Source organism: Chelonia mydas, chromosome 26, assembly GCF_015237465.2.
Source record: "Chelonia mydas isolate rCheMyd1 chromosome 26, rCheMyd1.pri.v2, whole genome shotgun sequence".
Taxonomy (NCBI): Eukaryota; Metazoa; Chordata; order Testudines; family Cheloniidae; genus Chelonia; species Chelonia mydas.
Genome location: NC_057859.1, coordinates 10269145 through 10292214, shown reverse-complemented (window position 1 = coordinate 10292214; position 23070 = coordinate 10269145). Strand labels below are relative to the sequence as shown.

Sequence of the window (23070 nt, the reverse complement as noted above, 5' to 3'; positions counted from 1 at the left end):
CCCAAACCTCTCTGTTGCACTGTATACCACACCGGATTTGCTCAGAGCCAGCCTTGGGGGGGAGGGGGAAGAGTTTATTGTTCTTGCTTCTGGACTTTATTCCAAAATGAATAGCAAAAGCAAACAGGAACTTGAAATAAATCTGGATTTATGTGCTGAATACCCAACAGGACCGGTTTTGGGGTGCATTCAGCAGAAAAAGAGTTAACCATTTAAAATTTGGTTTTATTCATCCTAAGTAAAGTCCACTGGCTCCTCTCAGCTTCCAGGAGCAACTGAAATACCATTAATAATCTTATATCAGATACGTGCCTGCACGCAACCACTAATTCTTTGCGTCTTCGAGTACAGTAGAACTTCAGCGTTACGAACACCAGAGTTACGAACTGAGCAGTCAACCAGACACCTCATTGGGAACCAGAAGTACGCCATCAGGCACCAGCAGAGAGAGACAAAAAAAAAAGCAAACACAGTACAGTACTGTGTTCAATGTAAACTACTAAAAAAAAAGGGGGAAAGTTGAAAAAAAGATCTGATATGGTCAGCAAACCGTTTGTGCTGGTTTCATTTAAATTAACATGGTTAAAAGCAGCATTTTTCTTCTGCACAGTGAAGTTTCAAAGCTGTATTAAGTCAATGTTCAGTTGTAAACTTTGGAAAGAACCGGCCATAACGTTTTGTTCAGAATTACGAACAGCCTCTGAAGTTCTACTGTATCCAAATCGTTCAAGGACATCACATGCTGTGAGGTCACTAGCTAAAACGCAGGTGGACTGAGAATGCTTTGGACACGCAGGGAAAGGATGCTAAACCTGGACTTGTGTTGAATCCTTCCCCCGCTGATTAGGCTGACCAAGTTATCTTTATTTGAGAGAAGGCTCTGGAAAGAGATCACGGGGGGGGAAAAAATTACAATCATTTCACTGTAGCTCAAGTATAGCACCCATGTATCCTCTGGGAAAGTGCTGATTTATAACTCTACATGGCAATATTCGGGGAATCGCAAGATAACTAATCTCTGTGCCCCTTACAACAATAGGCGGCTTTGTTCTTGTGCCAGTGACGGAAGCGCACAGATGCACTAAACCAGAGTGGCCTTTTCCGCATGGATACTCATGAGTCCTGAAACTTAGGATGGCACTTCGCCTACTTCGCTCCAGATGGCATGTGATCTTTCCATGCTGCAACCGCTACTCTACCTAACCACATCAGGCTGAGATGAATACCACCGATCTATAGACGTCAAACACATTAACCTGTAAAACCTTAACCTTACCGTATTTTATTTATTGTGCATTCAAACACAGAGCCTGTGCTTGCAGGCTGTGCACTGAAGAACTGAGCTTTTGTGGTTAACGCAGGAGACTTGGCCCCGAGGAGCTTCAGTTTTCACCCATTTGCAAAGCGCGTGAAATAATTCTTAAATGCTTTCGAGGGGGTGGTGAGGTTTAATGTTTGCAAAGTGCTCAGAGACTAAGAGAAAATGCACCACAGACATGCAATGTAACACTTTTACGCTTTATTTTGGGGGCCTGGGTGGGAGGGAGAGAGAGACAGGGCAGACTGGATGGCTCAGGCAATATGATCTTCAGTCTCAACGGTATAGGTTCAACTCCCACCCAGACTGGTGGATGGTTATTTAAAACAGGATACAAGATTGTGGCCATTCTGCATTTTCCTGTCCTCAGCATGGGAGATTTCCATAGAATTCTCCATCTGGATCTTGCCATCTGTTCCCCCACACAACAATCTCTGGCTGACACCAATGAAGCAGAGTGTTCCCTCCGAGTCAGGGTTAGGACACGGAGGGCAAAGCAGCATGTGGGAAGTCATGCTGCCTGTGAACAAAGCACTTCATTGCTCCTGAAAGGTGCTCCAAACGATGATATGCATACCCAGGCCTGACTTTTCAAGATGCAGATCACCCCTGGTTCTCAGATCTTACCAGAAGAGAGTACAAAAAAAGGCAGTCAACAGAACCCTGAACTTAAAGGGACACTGAAGGTACGTTGCTAAATTAGGAATGATTTCTGCAGCGTGTGTTGACTGTTCCATTTGAGCCTGACAGGCACTGGAAGAAAAGAATTTTCCCTGCTGGGAAACTCACCAGTCAAGCTGACAGACAACATAAATTAGGTTTTCTTTTTAAAGCCACAGTGTCAGAGCAGCACTGCTCCCATGCTAATTTCTCTCTGAAACGGAGCTAGGATTACATATAGGACATTATCATGCTTAACAACATGGATTAGGGTGGTAAGAGACTCAGTAATTTTCCACTATTTTTATACCTCATGTAAATTGCAACCATCCCTCAGCAAAACACCCTTTTAAAGCAGCTGACCAGGGTGCTAAATAACATGCTGTTTCGCCAGTGGATGATGTGCTGTGGTCTGGTCTGCTTAATCCAGCTGTGGAATTTCCATGGTAACAACCTCACGTGTTGCAATTACTTTCTTGAAAGGCAGCAAACAAAGCAGACAGATCCTTAGACAGTTCGGTAAAGGATTATCATCAGATATGAATACATCTTGGTGGTTGGTCACCACAAGCAAAAGAACCTACAAGTAGCACAGATGATGTTAAACGATACAGACACAGAGGAATGGCAGGTAGAAAGATACGCCCATTGATATTGGCCTGTGATTGTAAGCGTTAATTTTTAGGTGACCGAATTAAAAAAAAAAAAAAAAATCCAGCCACATGCGTCTGAGGTAATAAGCGCAATTCCTACTGGCGTCAGCGTAAGCATAAAAAAAAAAATCAATCCCAAAAAGCGTTTCAAATTGGGCACCCCCAAAGGGCATTCTGTAAAAGTGTTGGCTTCACTTTCTTTAGTAAAAAACACAGGTAATCTGTTAGAGCTTGGAATCACAAGAGATTTAACGGAGACTAATACCCTTTGTACCATTTATGCTCTCTGTTAATGCTTGCGAGACAGACTATTGTGTAACAGGCTCATCAAAGCAATTCAAGATGTGAGAACCCAGCACCTGACTATTCTGTCTCTGGATCTTTTGTTTCCTATCACGTCTTTATGTTTAAAAAGATCCTGCTTGCTCTTCGCTCTGCAAGAAGCGTGCTGCTCTTGCGGGCGAGGCACTGGACTGGAATTCGGGAGACATGGGTTTTCAATTCCTAGATGAGCCAGCCTTCCTGAATCTTTGTGCAAGTTCCTTTAATCTCACGGAGCTTCAGTTCCCTATCTGTAAAATAGGGACAATATACCTCTTGAGATCCCTTCCAGCCTTACATTTCTATGCTTCTACTCCTCTTCTCCTTCCCTTGGTCTTGTGTCTCTTTCGACTGGGGGGTACAGAAGCTAGCATAATGGGCTCTGAACTTAGCGAGGGACTTTAACATTTAATGCCTCACTGGCTTCATTGTAACTACCTGGAAGAGTGAGCCTTGAAGGATTTGGCCTATATGCGAAGTCTGAGGCCTAAAAATACTACAAACTCCTCACTCAGGCTACATTCTCCGCATCTGTCAGATCCCTCGTTCCCCAGCTGCTCTCCTGAGCATCGCTCTGGGCTATTGATGCTCCAAGTAGCCTTCTATTCAACTCCACGACAGCAAAATCACTCTCTGCATTCACTGGTTCCTTTACATAAGCACTGCAATACAGGGTCAGAGCAGCGGTTCTTCTAGCCCAGTTTCCCATCCCCAACACTGGCCAGTACCCGAGCTTCATGGGCAGCGTACATACCATGGCAGTTGGAGTGATTCCCCCCCGTGTCTTCCCCTCCCAGCCTCCGGTCACCAGAGGTTTAGAGTTGCCCCGAGCTTGGGGTTGCATCTGACCATCTTGGCAAATAGCCACCGATGGACCTATCCTCCGTGAACTTATCCAGTTCTTTTTTGAACCTATTTATGCTTTTGGCCTTCACAACATGCCCTGCAAACGAGTTCCACAGGTTAACTGTGCATTGTATTAAACCTGGTTTAATACCAGGTTTAATACAAATCTTGTTTGTATTAAACCTGGTGCTTATTTATTTCATCTGGTGACCCCTGGCTTTGGTATCGTGGCAAAGGGTAAATAACACTTCCCTATTCACTTTTCCTCACACCATTCATGATTTGATAGGCCTCTGTCGTGTCTCATTGTCTTAGGGTTTTACTACGGTTTCAACCAGTTTGCCCAGTGAGGCTCATTGGCCTGTAATTGCCACCATCCCCGCTGTGAAAACGTTTCTTCAGCTGTGGAAGATCAACAAAATGCGGGTAATAACACTTTGCTCTTCCGCAAAGATGAGTTTATGATTCTAAAACATTCCCCGTGGATGTCTTATCTCCTTCCCATGGTTGCGGAGACTGAAGCCCAGAGAAGCTAAGAGGCTAGCTTATATAGTGAGTCAAAGTCAGGAACGATACCCAAGACCCCAGACTCCTCATCCCCTTTTCCAGCAATTGACCGTATTCCTTCCTGAATGTGAGCCTACACGCAGCCTCTTCGCTGCGCTTCAACCAGCTGATCATGGAGACCCAAAAAACAAAGAGCTTGTAGCAGGTTAAGCCATCTTCCAGGGAAGCTGCTCAAAAATAAATCTCCTCCCTTCATTTTCATCGTTTGAGTTCCTTCCACAAAGCCCTTTTTGAAAAGTAAAACAAAGTGTGTGGGGGGGGGGGGGGGGGGGAAGAGAAGGGAGGTCACACAAAGAAAACATTTCTAAAATTGGAGCTCTGAGGAGAACTCTCCCAGGAGCAGAGGCAGACAGAGCCTTTGCAGTGCGTACTTTGATCCTCTGATCTCAGGCTAGCACCAGAAAACTGTTAGTCTGATCTTTTCCCAGCCATGGCGTCCCCCTGCTGCTAAGCAGACACCAGTCGGGCATTTACAGAGACTGCTCTGCTCGATCGCTCACACAAGACAGGAGCTGGGTAAGAATTCAAATCGCCCACCCTCAACCTGAAACCAAGCCTGGGCGTCAGGTCATCCTGGGGTAATAAGGACCACGAGCCGATGGCATAAATACATCAGCCCCGCAGAGCTGCAAGGTTCTCTCTAACTGCTCCTAAGTCGAGATTTTATTCCATCAGTGATGCACAAGCAGCAGATTTTGAACCATTTTGCACACGACATTGCGTCTCGTAACACTGGGTTTCTACATGAAAAGGCTCAGTCACACAAGAGTTGCACGTACCACATCAGATACCAGGAAACCTGTTTACAGTCTCCCTGTACTGCAAACGCTCTTCAAAAACCTCTCTCTCACACACACACACCCACACCCCCAACTTTTCCCCCTTCACCATTTTTGTTTGTCACCTCTCTATTTAAGAATCAGATTTACACGGTGACCAAGTCTCTTATCTTTACCAGAAAAGATAGTCATTAAAGATTGCAACTGTTTTGGCTTTGTTTGAAGTTTACACACCTCCAAAAAACTTTACTGCTCTTTATAGGCATAACTTCAAGCCCCTCTAACAAAATGAGCCCCCAATTCCTTGCAGATGGAAGACAGAGGAGGAGCAAATTTGATGACGATAAAGGGAAAGGATGTAGCTGTGCCCACAAAAATAGTGCCCCTTGTTTGAAACCAGTTGAGCTCTGCAAGTTGAAAAAATATTGTTGAGGGTACAGAAGGGGATGGGGAAATACATTTGTCAAACAAAGGTCTGAAAGAACCAAATTTGGATTTTTTTTTAAACCATTTACAGCCCAATTAAGGGCACTTTACATAAGTGGCAGTGGGAGTAAGTTCTATCTACACATATTTAAGGTTCCTTTGCATGACCAGAGTGGAGTACAAGTGACAGAGTATATGGGCCATCAGGCCATTCACCGAGTCTGGGGAGAGAAAAATGTGTCCCTTTAACTTCATTCAACATTCTAGCAAGACTACGGGAGGGAAATATGCATGCAGTGTTACATTTGTGTAGCGACACATGATTTACCGTGACGGATTAGGTCACTGATCTAAAAAAAGCCTGATACCCTGCCACCAGCAGAGACCAATTGCAAATTCTTTAGGGGAGGGCGAAGAGGCACCCAGCCACGAGGGCTGGCCGGAAAACAAGAATTCTGTTTCACACAAAAACAAAACAAGCAGTTTCATCATTTGTTTTCATTCCACATTCAAAAGATCCAAAATTTTCATGGAAAAAAAACGCATGAGACCCACCCCAGAAGAGCCAATAGTCCATAGGTTAGGGCACTCCCCTGGGACGTACGAAACCCTTGTACAAGTGCCAGCTTTACCTGATTCAGAGCAGAGCTCTGGACATGCCAAGTGAGTGCCTTAACCTCTAGGCTATTGGTTATTCTGGGGCGAGTGTCTCTCCGCAGAAATTCCATCCTGGATCTGAGAACCCTGCCCAGTGAAAACTGTCAAAATAGATATGTTTCTGCAAAAAGTTTCAGTATCGACAAAAAGAAAAGGAGTACTTGTTACACCTTAGAGACTTCTTAGAGCATCTTCCAGTGGAAAAACGTTTTGACAAATAATTCCCCACCATCCCTCCTAGCCTCCAGGAAGGGTTGTGGAGGGCGGGAAGAGCTGGCAGTTCAATGCAGCAATCGGGCGTTCTTACCCTTCTCTTGAGGAATCACAAATAGGGATCATAACATGATGCAGCCTTTGAAAAAATTCAGGTGCATGACCGCGTCCAGCAACGAGTGCCACCGGCTGAGTCTGTTGTGCAACGACCCGTTTCCTTTTATACAAGGCCATTAGTCTGAGCGATCCCTTGCTCTCATCATACAAGTCAGGTACTGATCAGTTCTCACTGTAGCCTTTATAACTTGGAAGTAATTCAGTCGAATCACAGATACACAGGTCCATCTAATCCAACTGTGTCCAATGCGACGAGCTTCAGAGAAATAACCCTATGCACAAAGGAAGTTTCTTCCTAACCCATGAAGGATAAGGGGTTATTCCATTTATATTTTTATCTCTAGGAATTATTGTGGGGAAGTTCTATGACCTTTGTCATACAGGAGGTCAGACTAGACGATCATAATGGTCCCTTCTGGCCTTGGAATCTATTAATCTTATTACATCCAACTGTGGACGTTCCTTGCCATATAAACATCCCTAACTCCTGTCTGAACCTTACTAAACTCATAACCTCAATACTCCGATAGCAAGTAAAAGAACGAGTTTGTAAACAGCAAGGGAGAACAAGAGCCTTGAACTGTGCTGTAGGAACTGAGAACTAAACGCTTGTTGTATTCATCTAATAACAAACATCCACTGATAGCTATTTTTCAAGCAAATCCTTGGCTGGTGAAAGATCGTCAACAGGCAGTAAGTTCCACAGGTTAAGTGGGGTATGTAAAATCAGCAATTACTTTTTATTGGAGTAGCGCCTAGGAGCCCCCCGTCCTGGATCAAACAGAACAAGACGACTGTCCTCGCTACAAAGAGTTTACAAGCTCCTTTTTAGAATGTGTTTTTCAATTTCACTGGCTGCCTCTGCCTCCTCCCTTAGCAAAAAGGATACACAGCAGCACACAAACCATCATGTTATTTTACATCCTCCTATCCAGTCCCCTCTTATTAGCATCATCTCTTGGTTGAAGAGCCCTGCTCTTCTGTTTTCCAGGTTGAACTCTGAGTTCTTGCCAGACTTTTTGAGAGCACAGTTTGTACTAGTACGTGTTATAAACCCGGATATTTGACACGGGTTCTGGAATAAGTAAAACCAATTATTAAGAGTCGAACAAATACCAGCTTCTTCCACTGTGGCTTTTTGGACTCCTCGGGTAAGCGGGCATCACTAAATAGTCGTGCACGTTTAGTCCAGCCTTTCCCCACATGGACACTGAGCATCAGCTATTTGCCTGAGTATCTGTGACATGATCCCAGTTGTCATGGAAACAAGTGGCAGTATTTCTAGGCCAAAAACCTCACCACCAAATGGGAAAACCGACCCAAGCGATTAACAGCCTTAGATTTGTACTAGTTCAAGAAATCCTTTTATCTGTGCACTCACCTCGTCTAAATGGAAAGAGACAATTATTCTTTTTGCAAGAATCCAACAAGAAGCAGACGCAGAAAATACTAACTATTGCTACAAAAAAGAATCGGGCTTTGGGTCAATAGCACTGACAACTGAAGAACTGGGAACAACTCAGTAAGGCGCCAATTTACATTATTGGTGTGTAGGCAGCAACTCACACGTGGAAGGACTTGCAAAATCAAGGCCTACGTAATTAGTCAAATGAAACGCAAAACTTGGGTCTTGACCAATTGTGGTCATTAATTATCCCAAAGCGCTTTTCATAAGCAGTGTTAGCCATTGTGCCCTGGCCAGCTGTCAACTCAGGTACCTACACTCCACCTACTTACACTCCCTTTCTTTTAGGGAATCAATTTATAGCTACTACAAGAGCTTTGCTCCCCCCTTTGATTGTCTTACAGATAAAATGGGTCTTAGGAGGGATTTAAATGTAGGGAGAAATGGAACACAATTGGCAAACCAGATACCAGATCCTTAGTTGCTCTGCTGGATCTATGTTCAGAAACTGCTTCTTCAGAGCTGATCGATCTGCTTGTTTGCAACATCTTCCAGAAACTGAGGCAACTAATTAAGTAAAGGGTGAAAATCTACCCGGCTGAAGGTCTGACAGTGAGACTAAATGTAGAGGATGGGGAGAGTCTGCAATATAGCAGGTTTCAGAGTAACAGCCGTGTTAGTCTGTATTCGCAAAAAGAAAAGGAGTACTTGTGGCACCTTAGAGACTAACCAATTTATTTGAGCATAAGCTTTAGTGAGCTCACGCTGTAGCTCACGAAAGCTTATGCTCAAATAAATTGGTTAGTCTCTAAGGTGCCACAACTACTCCTTTTCTTTTTGCAATATAGCAATATGCTTTGGGAGGGGAGAGGGGGAAATCAAACTGCTCTCTGTATTTCCGGGACCACTGTCTGCTTTACAGTGAAGAGAACAGCACTCTTCCAATGCACTCCTTCTTGGATTTGTGTGTTGGGAACCTGAACCTAGAAGCATTTCTCCACTGACTTCTTCGTTCACGAGAAAGAAGAATAAAGTCCTTGGAGTTGGGCGGCAAACAGCCCATTTAACTTGAAAGTGTATGTGGGACCAGCGAAATGTGGGAGGAGGTACTTGTTTAGCTCTGAGTTTGGGACAGACCCGAGAGGCTAATTCCCCTAATTTCAGCAAACTGGACTTCCAGCAAGCAAGAAAACAGTACAGATGTAATCCCGCAATCATATTCTTGAGGTTATGTCAGACCAGACGCTAACATGCTTGCAAAAATAGAGCTCTAATTACTTTCAGATAGTCTGACAGTGATTATGGATTTCCTTGGTCCTCAAGCCCAGGCTCCAGCCTGAGCCTGAATGTCTACACCGCAATTAAATAGCCCCTTAGCCCGAATCAGCTGGCATGGAACAGCCACGGGTAGTGTAGACAACCCTTACAGACTTGCTCCCGCTTCCTTCTGGTTCCAGATGGAGATTTGCCCCCCAGGGGAATGTGACTCAATCAATACTATTCCATCAAACCCAGCTTCCTGCCTCTGGCTGTAGTCAATAACCGGGTGGTCTAGGAACATCAAATTGCCACCTGATAATGCTACTCAGTAGGTGTGTAATTCTGCATGCTTTGGGATCTAGGAGAGGAATTCCGTCCTGACCTCAGGGTTGATCAGTGTGTGCTCTGAAGCACTGTCTATCTCGTCAGTGTTCCTGGAGAACCCATCACTGTGCGCAGTCAGGAAAGTAATTCAAGTACTTTCCTCATGGACTGTATTTTCTAAATGGACAAGCTACCTAATTCTCAATTACTGAGGGACAGTCTCCACTCATTGATATATTTTGCTTTCCACAACCAAATCTCTGTACAACTTTTCATGAGTGATGTACCCCCGAGTATTCAGATTCAAAATATCTAATCTGTATTGTTAAATCTATTCACCTAAATTTGGGTTATTGCTGATTATGAACTCTATGTATAATGTGACTTTTAAAAACAAACTTTGTATTTGTGGATAATCTAAACGCTATACCCAGATATACAGAGACTCTTTTCTCAACCTACGTATTATATAACTATTTAACATTAGCTTTAATAAAATTTTTATATTTGAGTGCTAGGAGTATAAAGTGTGATTACCACGCTGACGGGGGAGGGGGCATGGATCAGTGTTCACATCGCATTCCCCGTCAGTACCTAGCCCAAGCCGGGGAAGCGAATGATCCGACCAGCAGACCAAATTCCGTGATGAAGCCTGGTCACATGCCATCCGAGGCACGTTGCGCTTACACTAAGAACACCCCTCTCTGACCATTACTGCAAATAGCTATTTAGGATACTCAGTCTCCTCTGTGTACATGCATCTCCATGGATCGATGCAACAATGACAAAGCACATCAGATAGGTGTCGGTGCTAAACAGCACTCTAGCAAAGAGATGCAGGAGCCGTCTGAAAAATGGTTCCCGTTCGGACTCTTTACAATAGGGTCTAGTAAAAGTTTTTCTTAAACAAGTCTAAATATTAGGCCAGGACTAAGATAATGGAATCTTTCAGCCACTGTACATTGTAATACATAATACAATAAGGCTTTTGCAAAGGACCATGAGCCCAGTACATTTACCCTCTCGGAATAAGCCAACCAATTTGGAGCAGTGGGGCAGTACCGGGAGGGGGAAGGGGGGGATGGTTCACATCCATCCTCACAGCTAATCATCATGCTGTGCTCACTGACTGAGTCACCAGGATATGTTGTTCTGAATGAATCACGCTTGCTGACACCAATATCTAGTTTTTAATCTGGCTGTTGCCGGGCTGAACGCAGACTGCACACGTCTCTGATCAGATCCTACTGACTTGCTAAATTTGATTGTGTTCGAAACAAAGCTACACGGCTCAGTAGCGGGGGGACAGTAACACTTCAGTCTGCACGTGTTTTTGTGATGTTCTATACAGCTGCTCTCAGTTTACAAGCATGTCCTAATTCCTGGATGCTCACTGGACTGGAACACATGGGAAATGACTGTGTCAATAAATGTCTGACAATCCTTCCCTTTTAAAAAAAAAAAAAATAATAACCTTACAGGCTTCATTAGGCGCCAGACTGGTGGGGATACCTGCGTGGGGAAACTTTAACCGCCTGTCACCTTAGACTGGATCTGTGGGGTGGGCAGACAGTTGTATAGTCTACATCTAACTGCTTCTGGAGCATCCTACTCTTGTGTGACTTCAGATGCCTGGCTTTTCTTCCAGCCAACCTGAGAATCAGTGATGACTACCTCAGCCTCTGGCAGGCCAGATCCTGTAGCTTTTTTTTCATTGCTTTTTAATTGTTCATCACGTCTACATCTCTCTCTTCAGCTTGCTGAAATTCAACCGTCTGAGCCCAGGAATGAAGCACCTTCAACAACAGAGGAAGCTTCTCCCTTGAATAATGAGACAATATCTGTCACTTTTGTAGTGACATTCATCCCAAAGATTCCCACAGTGCTTTGCAGATACCAGCAGTGGGCAATGCCACTCCTAGGTGTTAAACAACGTTGTATAGCTGTTTAGGAGCGAAAGTAAAGAATGCTATTTTTCACTGAAAGGGAGTAAATAGGTGGAATGTAGGTAAATATTGTGCTCTTCTATATATGAAATTTAAAATGAAGCCACTTGTTTTTCTCTCCCGTTTGGATGTATTTCCCTTTAAATTAACATGCTTTAAACTGAGCTCTTAGCTGCCCCAGAACAGAAAAGGGTGGGGAAAGAGATGGGTTCAGATTCCTGGGTGAAGTATGTTCTGTGTGTATAGGGCCCTTTCTTTTCCATTTTTATTTTATTTAATTTTTCCTGGGAATTTATCAGTGTTTATTACCATCACCACAACAAAAACAGGTGATCAAAAAATCATTCCAAAAAAAAAAAATAATAATTTCTTCGGGGTAAATATCGAGGTTTATTTTGGTGGCCGGAAAGATGGGGGTGGGAAATTTTCAGTAGATTAATGTTCTGAATTGCATTCATCAATGTGGTTTGCTGCAGAACTAAGACAGAACTCAAAACACAATGCCACCACTGAGTTTAAGAAAACAATACATCCTCTAATGCCCAAATAACTTTTCATCTGAATAAAGAGTTTACTGTTGTAGACTTGTAAATATTTATAGACGAATAGTTCTGTTTAATAATTGGGCCACACCAGATGCAGCGCATACACTCAACTTCATCCTTTTCTCCTGTCCTTGTTTTTTTTTTAAACTTTCAAATACTTCCTTGTGTTCTGAAACAGATTTTTGTTTTCTTCCCATTTCAGTGGGTCAAAGCTTTAAACCGTTATCTGCTAATGGCTTGAATGGGTACATGGCAGGCATGAGATTCATCAGTACATTCAGATGCTCAGGCACTTCAGAGCTTGCATGCGTGTCTGTTTGTTTATTGTGTGGATCTTCTAGATTAACGCATAGCCTTACTTCAACAGGCAGCTTCGCACGTACACACAGAGTAAGGTATTATTGTAATACACGTAGGAAAATACAATACATTGCATGAGCTAATAAAACGTTGGGTTTTTTTGTATTTGAAGGCTACAAAAGTAGGGCGAAAATCAGAAAAAAAATACTCCTTGTAAAACCCAGGACATTTTCAGTAAAAATAGGTTTAAACTGAAAACGAAGGGGCTTATATGCAAAGCAGTGGTTTTCAACTTTTTTTCATTTGCAAACCCCGAAAAAATTTCGAACGGAAATTCCGTTTGGAAATCTTAGGCATAGTCCGCGGACCCCCGGGATCTGTGCACCACAGGTTGAAAAACACTCACGCGTAGGGTCAATGAACAGAGCAAGAGATTTCAGAGTATGATTTCATCTTTCACCTTGACCGCCGTGGGTATAAAAAAAGCTTTGTGAAACGGGAAGGAAGGCTTTATTGGGACACACTGCTGCGTCTGACCAAGAATCAGTGAATGAACTGATTCACAATGAATGAATTCTGAACATTTTTACTGTACGTGCAGTTTGCTCAGTACTAAATCTCAGCTCATACTGTCACATTACTGTTTACATGCATAAAGTCATTTTAAAAATAGCCACTCTCCCTCACTTCAGCTCATAATTTTACAAGCACAGAATTTCACACAAAGGTGGCTTTGTGCTCCCCATATACTTTAGGGCAAGGAATTCTTGGGTAAAGTTTCAGGTGTGTGGTAAGGAGGGTGTGACAGGTGCCACCTGGAACTGGGATACCACTGAGCCCTCTCACCCACCAGCCCGGGCTCCCTCTCACACTGTACTGCCGTGACAAGCTGCAGACCCGCTCCTGGTCTTACACTTTCACCAGCATTCACACAGGCAGGGACACACCCAGCTGCAGTTACATGCAGGCTCTCTGACCAGCCACTGCATGTGAACCAACAACAGAGAGGCTACAGCCAAAATTACCACCAGCTTCCCAGCCGAGCACCCCAGAGCTGCACCGTCCCACCCTGGTCCAAACCCCAACCGGTATGAATTTATTGTCCAGTTTGCCTCCCCCTCAACATGGAGAGCAATATGTAACAGCCTTTGTTCCTTCAGCTACGATCAAAGCAGATTACCTAGCAAATAAACAAAAATGCACACTAAACTTCATATACTAGATTGGATATGAATTAGCAGATTCTCACCCTATCTAACTAATGGTACAGGAAGACTTACAGATTCTTAAGGCACAAGCTGCATAAGCTTTACAGCTTGGGTTTCTCAGGTCTTCATACACAGGCTAGAAATCCCTTTAGCCTGGGCCCAGCACTTCCTCAGGTCTTTCCAGGAGTCTTCTTGTGTGGGGAGTGAAGAGCAACAGACGATGTCACTCCCCTGCCTTACACAGCTTTAGCCTACGGCGGGAACGCTTTGTTTCAAAACTTGGTTCCCCAGACCGGTTTGTGGAAAAAGAGCGACATCTCAAGATGGAGTCCAGCGTCGTGTGGCCTGGTCACATGCCCTTGTAGTGTCGTAGCAGCCATTGCTTACAGGCTGTCTGGAGTGTTCTCAGGATGGTTCACCCAGTGTGGGATAAGCTTCTCTTAAGGCCTATTGTTCTTTCTAACGGCCCATTACCATGAATAGGTCCTTCCCAGCCAGCGACCTAGACTGGAAGCATCTTGCCTAGTGGGTGTCACCCAGGTGTGACTACATGAGAAATACAGACACAGTCAATATTCAGAACTTCAGATACAAAAATGATGCAAGCATACAAATAGGATACTCATATTCAGCAAATCATAACTTTTCCAATGACACCTTACACAACCCGTCTTGCATAAAATACGTCTTAATTATGCTATAATCATATCACAATGAAGAATATGTGGTGCAGCGTCACAGAAGGGATGGGGAGTCTTTCTGAAGAGCTCGAGGAGAGGACAAATCTCCAAGGATGATATATCATCAGCTGTGTTATGGGGAAGCAGTCTTGTCCACGCATGAACCAATAAAAATATGTGCATCTGCATGTAAGGAATCACTGTTATAAGATTTAATGAATCTCTTGTTTCAAAAGAGTCCTAAAAACTTTAAGAGTGGTCACTTCCAGGTTGGAATACAGTTAAAACATGGAATTTAGCCAAACACCAGCTCAGCCAAACCACAGGGGAGATTTTTTTTTTTTAAATCTTCCTCTTACTATCTTATCAGTAACGTGTGCGCAATAACCTCTGAGCTACCTGCTATCTTAAAAGACCTTTGACTATTGTTTCCAGCGTGTCCAAAGCTTTGTCACTCACCATCCAAAACTCTACCGGTCATTGCAAATAAGTTCCAGCAGCCACGCACCCTGATGCAAACCCTGATACTTCTACTCCTGAAGCTATTGTACAGCATCTTCCCGTCCAGTGCCCTCACCAAGGGACAAGCTGTTAAATTCACACCAGAGCCACCAATGCTACAATGCCAGTCCCTTCACTGAAGGGCTTCCCACTTAAAGCAACGGTCTCATTGGAGGTCTTCTTTCTTGTCTTTGCTCCCTAGGATCATCTAGCATCAGCCAATTATCTACTCTTCTAGGTTATCTCACACCACTACCAGGTCTAGAGCCTTGTCTTCCATTAGGAACAGGCTTGTTCTCTTTCTCTCCCCTCCTTTACCTTCTTTCCTTTCACGCAGTTCACAAGAGGTTAAGGAGAAGGAAATGTGGCCCTTGGCCTCAAATCCCCAGACATCAGAGCTAGCTAGGGCTGGAGAATGTCAGCAAGGCTGGGGAGAAAAAAAAAAAAAAAAAAAAATCAGATCTCTCCTAACCAAATAGCTAAACTGATCAGCTAGAGGCAGATGTCAAAGAGTGCACGAGGAGCTACCTGCAGAGTCCAAGGTCAACACTTCCAGTGCTGTAGAGGCTCCAGCAGCAGCAAAATGGAATAGCAATGCTGACAACATCCCTGCTGCGTACAAGTTTCTGAACAGCCATTTAAATCTGTTGCTATAAGCAGCAGGGTGGTTCTGGAGCCCTTTGCAGAGCACCCCCCTCACCCCCAAAAAGCCATAGTTCAACAATTTATACTCTGTTCATATCTGGAAAGATGTTTTTGCCATTATACAATACAGAAACTACCACCCTTTATTTCCCAGGGGCAAATATCTTTCAAGTCCTAATAGAAGATCTAGCTTATCAAGTTAATTTGCTAATAAGAACATTGTGCAAAACCTTGCTTACCTTCCTCTATTGATCAGTCCCACTGACTTTAATTGGGCTGCTCATGTAAGCAAGGCAAGCAGGATCTGCCGCTCTATGGATAAACAGACAATCCTATTGATCTAGTGTTGTCAGTTTCATGACGTCACAGCTACCTTTACAAACCTAGTCCCTGATGTATAAAACTCATTTCTAAAAAGAAATCCACTGATCTTCACCATCTTTCATGCACTTGGGAAATTTTAATGTAGCTAAAGAAAAGGTCAAGAGAATATTACAAGTGAGGCAGCTCACCAAGTGAGACAGACACTTATTACACTGGACTGGATCTTTGGGGCAAATGATAGCAAGCGCTGTGAAGTTTCCACTCAAAATTCCTGCAGGAAGGGAGGGATAGCTCAGGGGTTTGAGCATTGGCCTGCTAAACCCCAGGTTGTGAGTTCAATCCTTGAGGGGGCCATTTGGGGCAAAAATTGGGGATTGGTCCTGCTTTGAGCAGGGGGTTGGACTAGATGACCTCCTGTGGTCCCTTCCAACCCTGAGATTTTATGATTCTATGAACTTTGTCACGTTAAAGCAGAGGTGGGCAAACTACGGCCCGCGGGACCGTCCTGCCTGGCCCTTGAGTTCCCGGCCGGGGAGGCTCACCCCCAGCCCCTCCCCTGCTGTCCCACCTCTCCTGTAGTCACACTGCGCGGGCAGCGCTCTGGCCCTCCTCTCCTGTCTCCTGCTGGGCAAAGCAGCAGTGTGTCTAGCTCCGGCCGAGCAGCGCGGTTGTCAGACATGTTGCTCTGAGCAGCATGGTAAAGGGGCCAGGGGGTTGGATAAAGGGCAGGGGGTCCCAGGGGGCAGTGAGCAGTTGGATGGGGCTGAGGTTCGGGGGGGGGGGGGGGTTGGATAAGCGTGGGAGTCCCGGGGGGCCTGTCAGGGGGTGAGGGTGTGTATAGGGGTCGGGGCAGTCAGGGGACTTAGAGCAGGGGGGTTGGATAGGGAGCGGGGTCCCGGGAGGCGGGGGGGGTCCCAAGAGGGGGTGGTTAGGGGACAAGGAGCGGGGGGGGAGGGGAGTTGGATGGGTTGGAGGTTGTGAAGCGGGGGCCAGGTGTTTGGGGAGGCACAGCCTTCCCTATCCAGCCCTCCATCCAGTTTTGCAACCCCAATGTGGCCCTTGGGCCAAAAAGTTTGCCCACCCCTGCGTTAAAGAGTTAAGCAGCCAATCCTTTCCTTGCATCCCTGAACCAGGAGACGCGACTGGTTGGCAAACCATAGTGTATGTATATGGACTGGTTTCCTTTATCATCTGCACTCATTGTGCCTGGCACCTTTCAGCCAAGAAGCGCTAGTCACTTCCCAAACAAAGCCAAATTCATCCCTTATGCAAGTCCGTTAAGCGTTACAATATCCCGGAGAGATAGGTATATGCCGTTTACAGACCAGGTAATTTATACGTAGATTTAAGAAGGGTACAGAGAGCGGCAGAGTAGGAAACAGAAACGCAGAGCTCTGATTGCTAGTCTCCTGTTCCCATGAAAGAACCTCCCGTCCACCTCAGCTTCATCTGTCTTGTCATTAACCATATGCTTCAGAAATAGAAGGAGGGACACCATACCAAGAAGGGTTTATTCTTGCAAGGTGCCGAGTACGCTGCAGTCAATGGGAGCTGAGGGCATTCAGCACCTTGGCAAGCTGAAGCGCCAGAGCCTCCATCACAATGGCCTAGAATGGCCTGATTATAGATAGGGAATAAACATAAGCTCTGCAGAGTTTAAGACAGCAAGAGTTCAGCAGAACAGGTCAGTCATCTGCCGGCAGAATACGGCTGATCTGGTGCTGCAAGCTTAGACAATGAAACACTCAGCCAGACAGACAGACAGAAATAAGTTAGCCACTTATTAGCACGAAGGTAGCACTGGCAACATCCCCATCAAGACGATTCTGTGAACAAACCAGTGTGTCTGTCTCCCCATCGCTGTCCCTGTTTGACATTTTCTACCAACAGAAAACACTGGATTCAGCATTTCAGTTCTTGCTGTGTCATGCCCGGCCTTTGTTATGTGGGAAAGCTCAGTGCAGTTTTACGTCTATAACAACAAATGGGTTAGCAGAAGTCGAGCACCTTGCTATGCATTTCACTCACACAAAATATTGTCACTGAAGGATTCTGGGACCAGATCCTTAAGTTACCGGATTCCATCAGTGATCAAAGCCACTCCAGCATCGATATGAACCTGGAAAGAAGCAGGCAGCGAAGAGGAGAGTTGCATACATATTTTCAGCTTGCCAAGGTGCTGAATGCCCTCAACTCCCACTGACTGCAGCGTACTCAGCATCTTGCAAGAATAAAACCTTCTTGGTACGTAGCGACTGACGGAAACCAGGATCAGCTAGTGACACTTTCCCCATCTCGAGGCCAGATTGGCAGTGGTACGAGTTGCTACCATCTGATGGGAAACCATCGTGAACTATATTAGAGTGGTCTCAGACCAATTCCTAGTTGCAGAATGTCTTCACAATAAATGGCACCATTGTAAAAGACTAACTGGCACCTCTGTAGGCAGTTTCAGAGACGCCAAGTATTAAGTGGGCAATGGAGACCAAAATGACCTCTCGGGTCAGGGCTGAAACACCACTTTCAAGCGAGGCAGCAGCAGCAAACTGAGCAGTGGAAAATTTCACCTGTCTGGCCCACTGCACAAGTATGCCTCGCAGCAGAGCTGCTAAATGGGCTTCTAACGTTCGGTCCTGCCGCTGCCACTATAGTTAAAAGGGACGGTATCTTCCACCAAGAGGTAGGATGTGAACCACAAAGGGTGGGCAAAGAAAGCTGTAAGTCATGCATCAATAAGATCTGCAGCCCTAAAGACTCTGCTTCTAAATGGCACGGTCTTGCCCTCCTCCCTTCCCACACGTGCTAGCTGAATGTATTACTAGCCCCCGAGACTCTTGAAAAATCCCTGGATCTCACGTAGAACAGAAAAAAAGAATTAGATGCGTTTGCCGCACTTCTGTAAAATTGCAGTTGAAGGAAAATGTGATTCAACAGGATGCTTGTACAACGGGCGCTCGACTTTGATCTCACTCACATTAAAGGCTTTCCTCACTTCAACTAAGAAGACTCCCACATCCAATTTTATAGCAAATAAAAGAAGGAGTTTATAAACAGCAAGGGAGAACAGGAGAACTGAACTGTCCTGTAGGGGCTCAGAACTTTCATCGTATTCATCTAATAACCAACATCCACGGACAGCTATTTTTTAATCAAATCCTTTGCTGGTAAAGATGGTCAATAGGATTGAGTTCCTATTTATCCACAGCAGGTACAGCACAATTAACATCAACGTAAATTTCTCCAATTATTGCATTTCACTGCGATCTGGAGGGAATTAAAAGGATCCTATCCCCTATCTTTGAGCCCCAGACTCTAAAGTCTTACATAATCTAACACTCAGGGAAACGTTTTCACAGAATGGGTTTTTATTTCAGTAAAAAGTTTCACATTTAAACATTCCCTTGTACCAACGGAACAACAGCTAACGTGTTGTGCCAACAAACGAGGAGCAGAAAGCGAAACTAACTCTTGTTTCCATTTGCAAAGCTGACTGAAGTGTAAAACACCATGGAGGTGGGGAAAAAAGGCTGAAATGCTCGTTTTAATAATGTACAATTTTAAACTTTAAAAAATTAGCAAAAGGAAAAAATGTTTAAGAATCATACGGGGCTTCTATTCTTTTCAAAGTTATTTTTTTTCCTGTGAAACAGAGCGAACACTGCTAAATTATTATTCTTGGCAAGGCTACAAATATAACAGAAAACGGGTAACACAGTCCCCTCGGTACAATGATGCTCAGACGCGATACGCAGGGTTCAATAAAAAGACCTGCACATACATTACAGCATGCACTCAAGCTACACTCAGTTGCTCTTATTTTTATTGCTGTCATGCCTCAAGTGTGCCAGGCACTTTCCAAAACATTGAAGAAGATAACCCTGGTGCTAATCAGCTTTACCATCTCAGACCCCGAGGGGTCTTACAATGAGCTTGCTGCAAAGGTCCGCTCACATGGACCTCATTGCACATGCAAGGCCTTGGAAAATACATTAAAGAGAGAATCCTGCCAAGCACCCAATTTAGATAATCACATTCCGACAACCTCATTCTCGCTCCTTAAATTTCAAAATATTATTTGCTTCCCATCCTAAATTGCTGTGTATTGTTGCACAGCTGCCACCTTTAACATCAGAGGGGGCTGCAGTAATTCTTTGTCTTTCCCATTTTCTTTGCTGGTTTGGGTTATTTTGGGATGAGCGATGCCTCGTAATTCCCAGACTTCTATTGGGAGGATTGCATCTCAAGGTATTGACACACACACAACTGGAGGACACCTTTTAGAAAACTCATTGTATGAAAAAACAGCCTTGTTATCTGCAGATAACCAGAGAGATTGCACTCTAAATAACAGCCCTTTGACCTTCTTAAAGAAGAACATATCCCACATAGCTAAGACGAGCTCAGCTTGTTTGGCTGACAGAGAATGTTTTCATCTCAGTTAAGCAATACTAGCCTCTCCAAGCTTCCCAGGAAGCATTCCAACTCCTACAAAAGTATCGCAGGATAAGTAAGCTTGGCAGAATTCCGTGTTAATGATTTCAGTGGAGAATCAGTTTATTTTAAGCTTTTTTCTATTTTTATTGATTTACATTTTTACAGTTGTGCAAAATTATGGGGTTTATGGCTTTTGTATTTTTACCTATTGAAATTTTCAGAGTTAGGGAAAATTATGGGGGAGTCAGGCAATAGCTGGAGGAATCAGACACTTATTTAACAAGAATATATACTGGGATTCAAAAAGTTAAAGCTCTGTAACAGTTAAATCACAAACAGTCATCCCATGTCAATAAATACACAGTAAATATCCTTAAATCAAACTTTAATAAGTTCTCAAGCAGCATTCTTACTTGGCCTATCTGTAAATGTTGATAAATATTGATTGAAATATTTTTTCCAATCAATTTGTGGGAATGTTGAAATTGATGTTTGTCAACATTTACCAATAAAAACCTAATCCAAGCCTATGTATGAGAGTTCTTTAAATTCCCCTGGTGCAAAACAAATTGCAATTGAAACAAAAGCAATTACCTAGATGATGAGGGGTTAATCCTCTTTTGTTTAATATAGAAAATGAAAATGTTATTACCACTGAACAAATGGAAGTCAGTAATTTTTGAGAGGATACACCTTATACAAGCTATGAGGCAGTCAGCACCTTGGACCTAAATCAAGGCAAGTTTTTAGCAACCCCTTTCAACAAAGGGTCATTTTCTCCCTCAAGTTTCAGCTCTATAATGACAGAGAAATGATATAGGTAATTAGAACCAAACATATATATTAAAACTCATGTGAGATGTTAGAGGAACGTTGCTGCAATTGTAGAAACAAATGCAAACTGTCACTTGATGTTTACTTAAACATAGAAATGTTGTCATGATTTTAACTTCTTTATTTTAAGTAGTTCAACCATTCCGCTGCAGTGTGGGAAGTACAAGCACACCACTACTGCCCTAATGAACAGGAGCCAAAAGGAAACTGACCTGCTAGTGTAGTCTTGAAGCTGAGCAAGATGCAAAAACTAATCTAACAGCATGAGAAAATAAAGAGTAAATACAATTTTTCAGTTCTCGTTTTCAATGTCCTTAACATGACTAATTGCAAGGACACAGGTGCATTTTTAAATATGATTTTTATCTTGACAGTACAACCCTTTTTACAGTTGCTTTACAAGACAACTTGATGGTGACAGTTTTCCCCCTTAAAACATCTAGATGTGTTCTTGTTTGAAAAATAACAAAACCAGTTTCAGAGTAACAGCCGTGTTCGTCTGTATTCGCAAAAAGAAAAGGAGGACTTGTGGCACCTTAGAGACTAACCAATTTATTTGAGCATGAGCTTTCGTGAGCTACAAACCAGTGTATAAGAGACTTCTATTTTCATTCCCATTACAATTCTTAGCACTTTAAATGCTCTCATTAGGTTGCTGAAATCATAGGTTCTGTGTAATCCAACAGACCACACTTTTCATTGCAACGCGGTATCTTTTCTCAGGGGTAGCATATTATAGCTCCCTTGTGAGCTGCTCCACACAGGGATTTTGGTTTTTTGGGTAGGTCTGTGAAACGCTGTGTACACTTGGGGCAGTAAAGAATATAACGGCCCCATTACCATAATAATCAGGGCTCCTGCAACCGAAACCAGCTGCACTCCAAAAAAAAGGACCAATATGCCTATAGAAGCGGATGCTTCTATCATGGTCTAGAAAAGAGAAGCACAGCCAGGTCTTCTTTGCTCAGGGCTATTTTCAAAGCGCTCAACGCCCAGCCCCGGGGTGCAAATCAGCTCTCTGGGCAGGGAGATGGGCTGTAACAGACCGGACACACCGTCCAGCCTCCTGCACTCCCGCTCCTTGGTTTGCGAAGATTTTGTCTGCCGGCAAAGGCACGTGCACCCGAGCACCTTCCAGGGAGGGGACAGGCAGACAAGGCTACAGCCCTGGGGGGAGACCCAAACCAAAAAGCGTCTGTTTACACCGAACCACACGTCTTGCGAAGGGTTAGCACTGCCCCCGGGCCAACCACCCGCGGCGACCCCGATTCCTTAGGGAGGGCGGAAACTATCCCGGTTCCCGTCCGGGCGGATCATCCCATCAGCAGCGCGACCCACGCGCACCCTACGCCCCAACCTCGCACAGCCCCTCCCCCCCAAAGCACACATTACCCCATGGCACCCCTCACTCCTTCTGCCCCCCCAGCCTTTGCACCCCCTCTCCGGACCCCCGCCCGTGACAATCTCCCGCAGCCCAGCCCGCTGAGCGGCGTCTCCGCTGCACCCCACGACCGCCCCCCCCCCCCGCAGCTCCCCCCCGCCCCTGCCCATCTTCCGCACCCCACCGCCGTTGCAAGCACCCGCCCGAAGCAGGGGGCTGCCCTGCCCCCGGCGCGGCGCTGGCCCCGCCCCGCTACCTTCTCCTCGGGCTCCTGGGCCCCGCCGAGCCTCTGCCGCAGCTCGCTCATCTCGGCCCGAGGCCGCGGCGTCCGCCCCGGCTGCCGCTCCCGGTGCAACAGCCGCCGCTCCGAGCGCTGCAGCGCGAGACCAGGCGGCGGCGGCGGCGCGAGCGGCCCCCGGGTTCCATGCAGGGGGGAGAGCGGCCGAGCCAATAGCAGGCGCAGGAGAGGGGAAAGGGGGCGTGGCCACCCATCTTGTCTCCGCCAGCCTCGTTCTCAATGCGGAAGCCCCCCCGCCGTTCTCTCTCTTTCTCGCGCGCGCGCAGCCCCGCCCAGGTGTGGCAGCTCTCCTGCCGAGGCCGCCATGATTGGTGTACGCGGTGGGGGGGGAGTGGTGCCGTCAGCCCGGGCCCTCGCCCGTCCCACGGGATTCCCGCTCCAGAGAGCGATGGAGGCCTGGAAAGGGGGGGGGGGCAGGCAGGCGGGGG

General features: G+C 45.2%; 1 protein-coding gene across 2 annotated transcripts in view; it reads right to left on the bottom strand.

Moving 5' to 3' along the window:
- CDS2 (CDP-diacylglycerol synthase 2) overlaps nucleotides 1-22900 on the bottom strand; it is a 44668-nt gene extending 21768 nt beyond the window's left edge. The window contains exon 1 of one of the 2 annotated variants that reach the window (XM_037886172.2): nucleotides 22601-22900. In XM_037886172.2, the coding sequence (XP_037742100.1) occupies nucleotides 22601-22651 (51 nt within the window). In that variant the 5' untranslated portion in view covers nucleotides 22652-22900. Of the gene's footprint in view, nucleotides 1-13617; nucleotides 14092-22600 lie in introns of those variants that run through there. The other variant, XM_037886174.1, reaches the window with a different exon arrangement.
- Nucleotides 22901-23070: the final 170 nt, after the last annotated feature.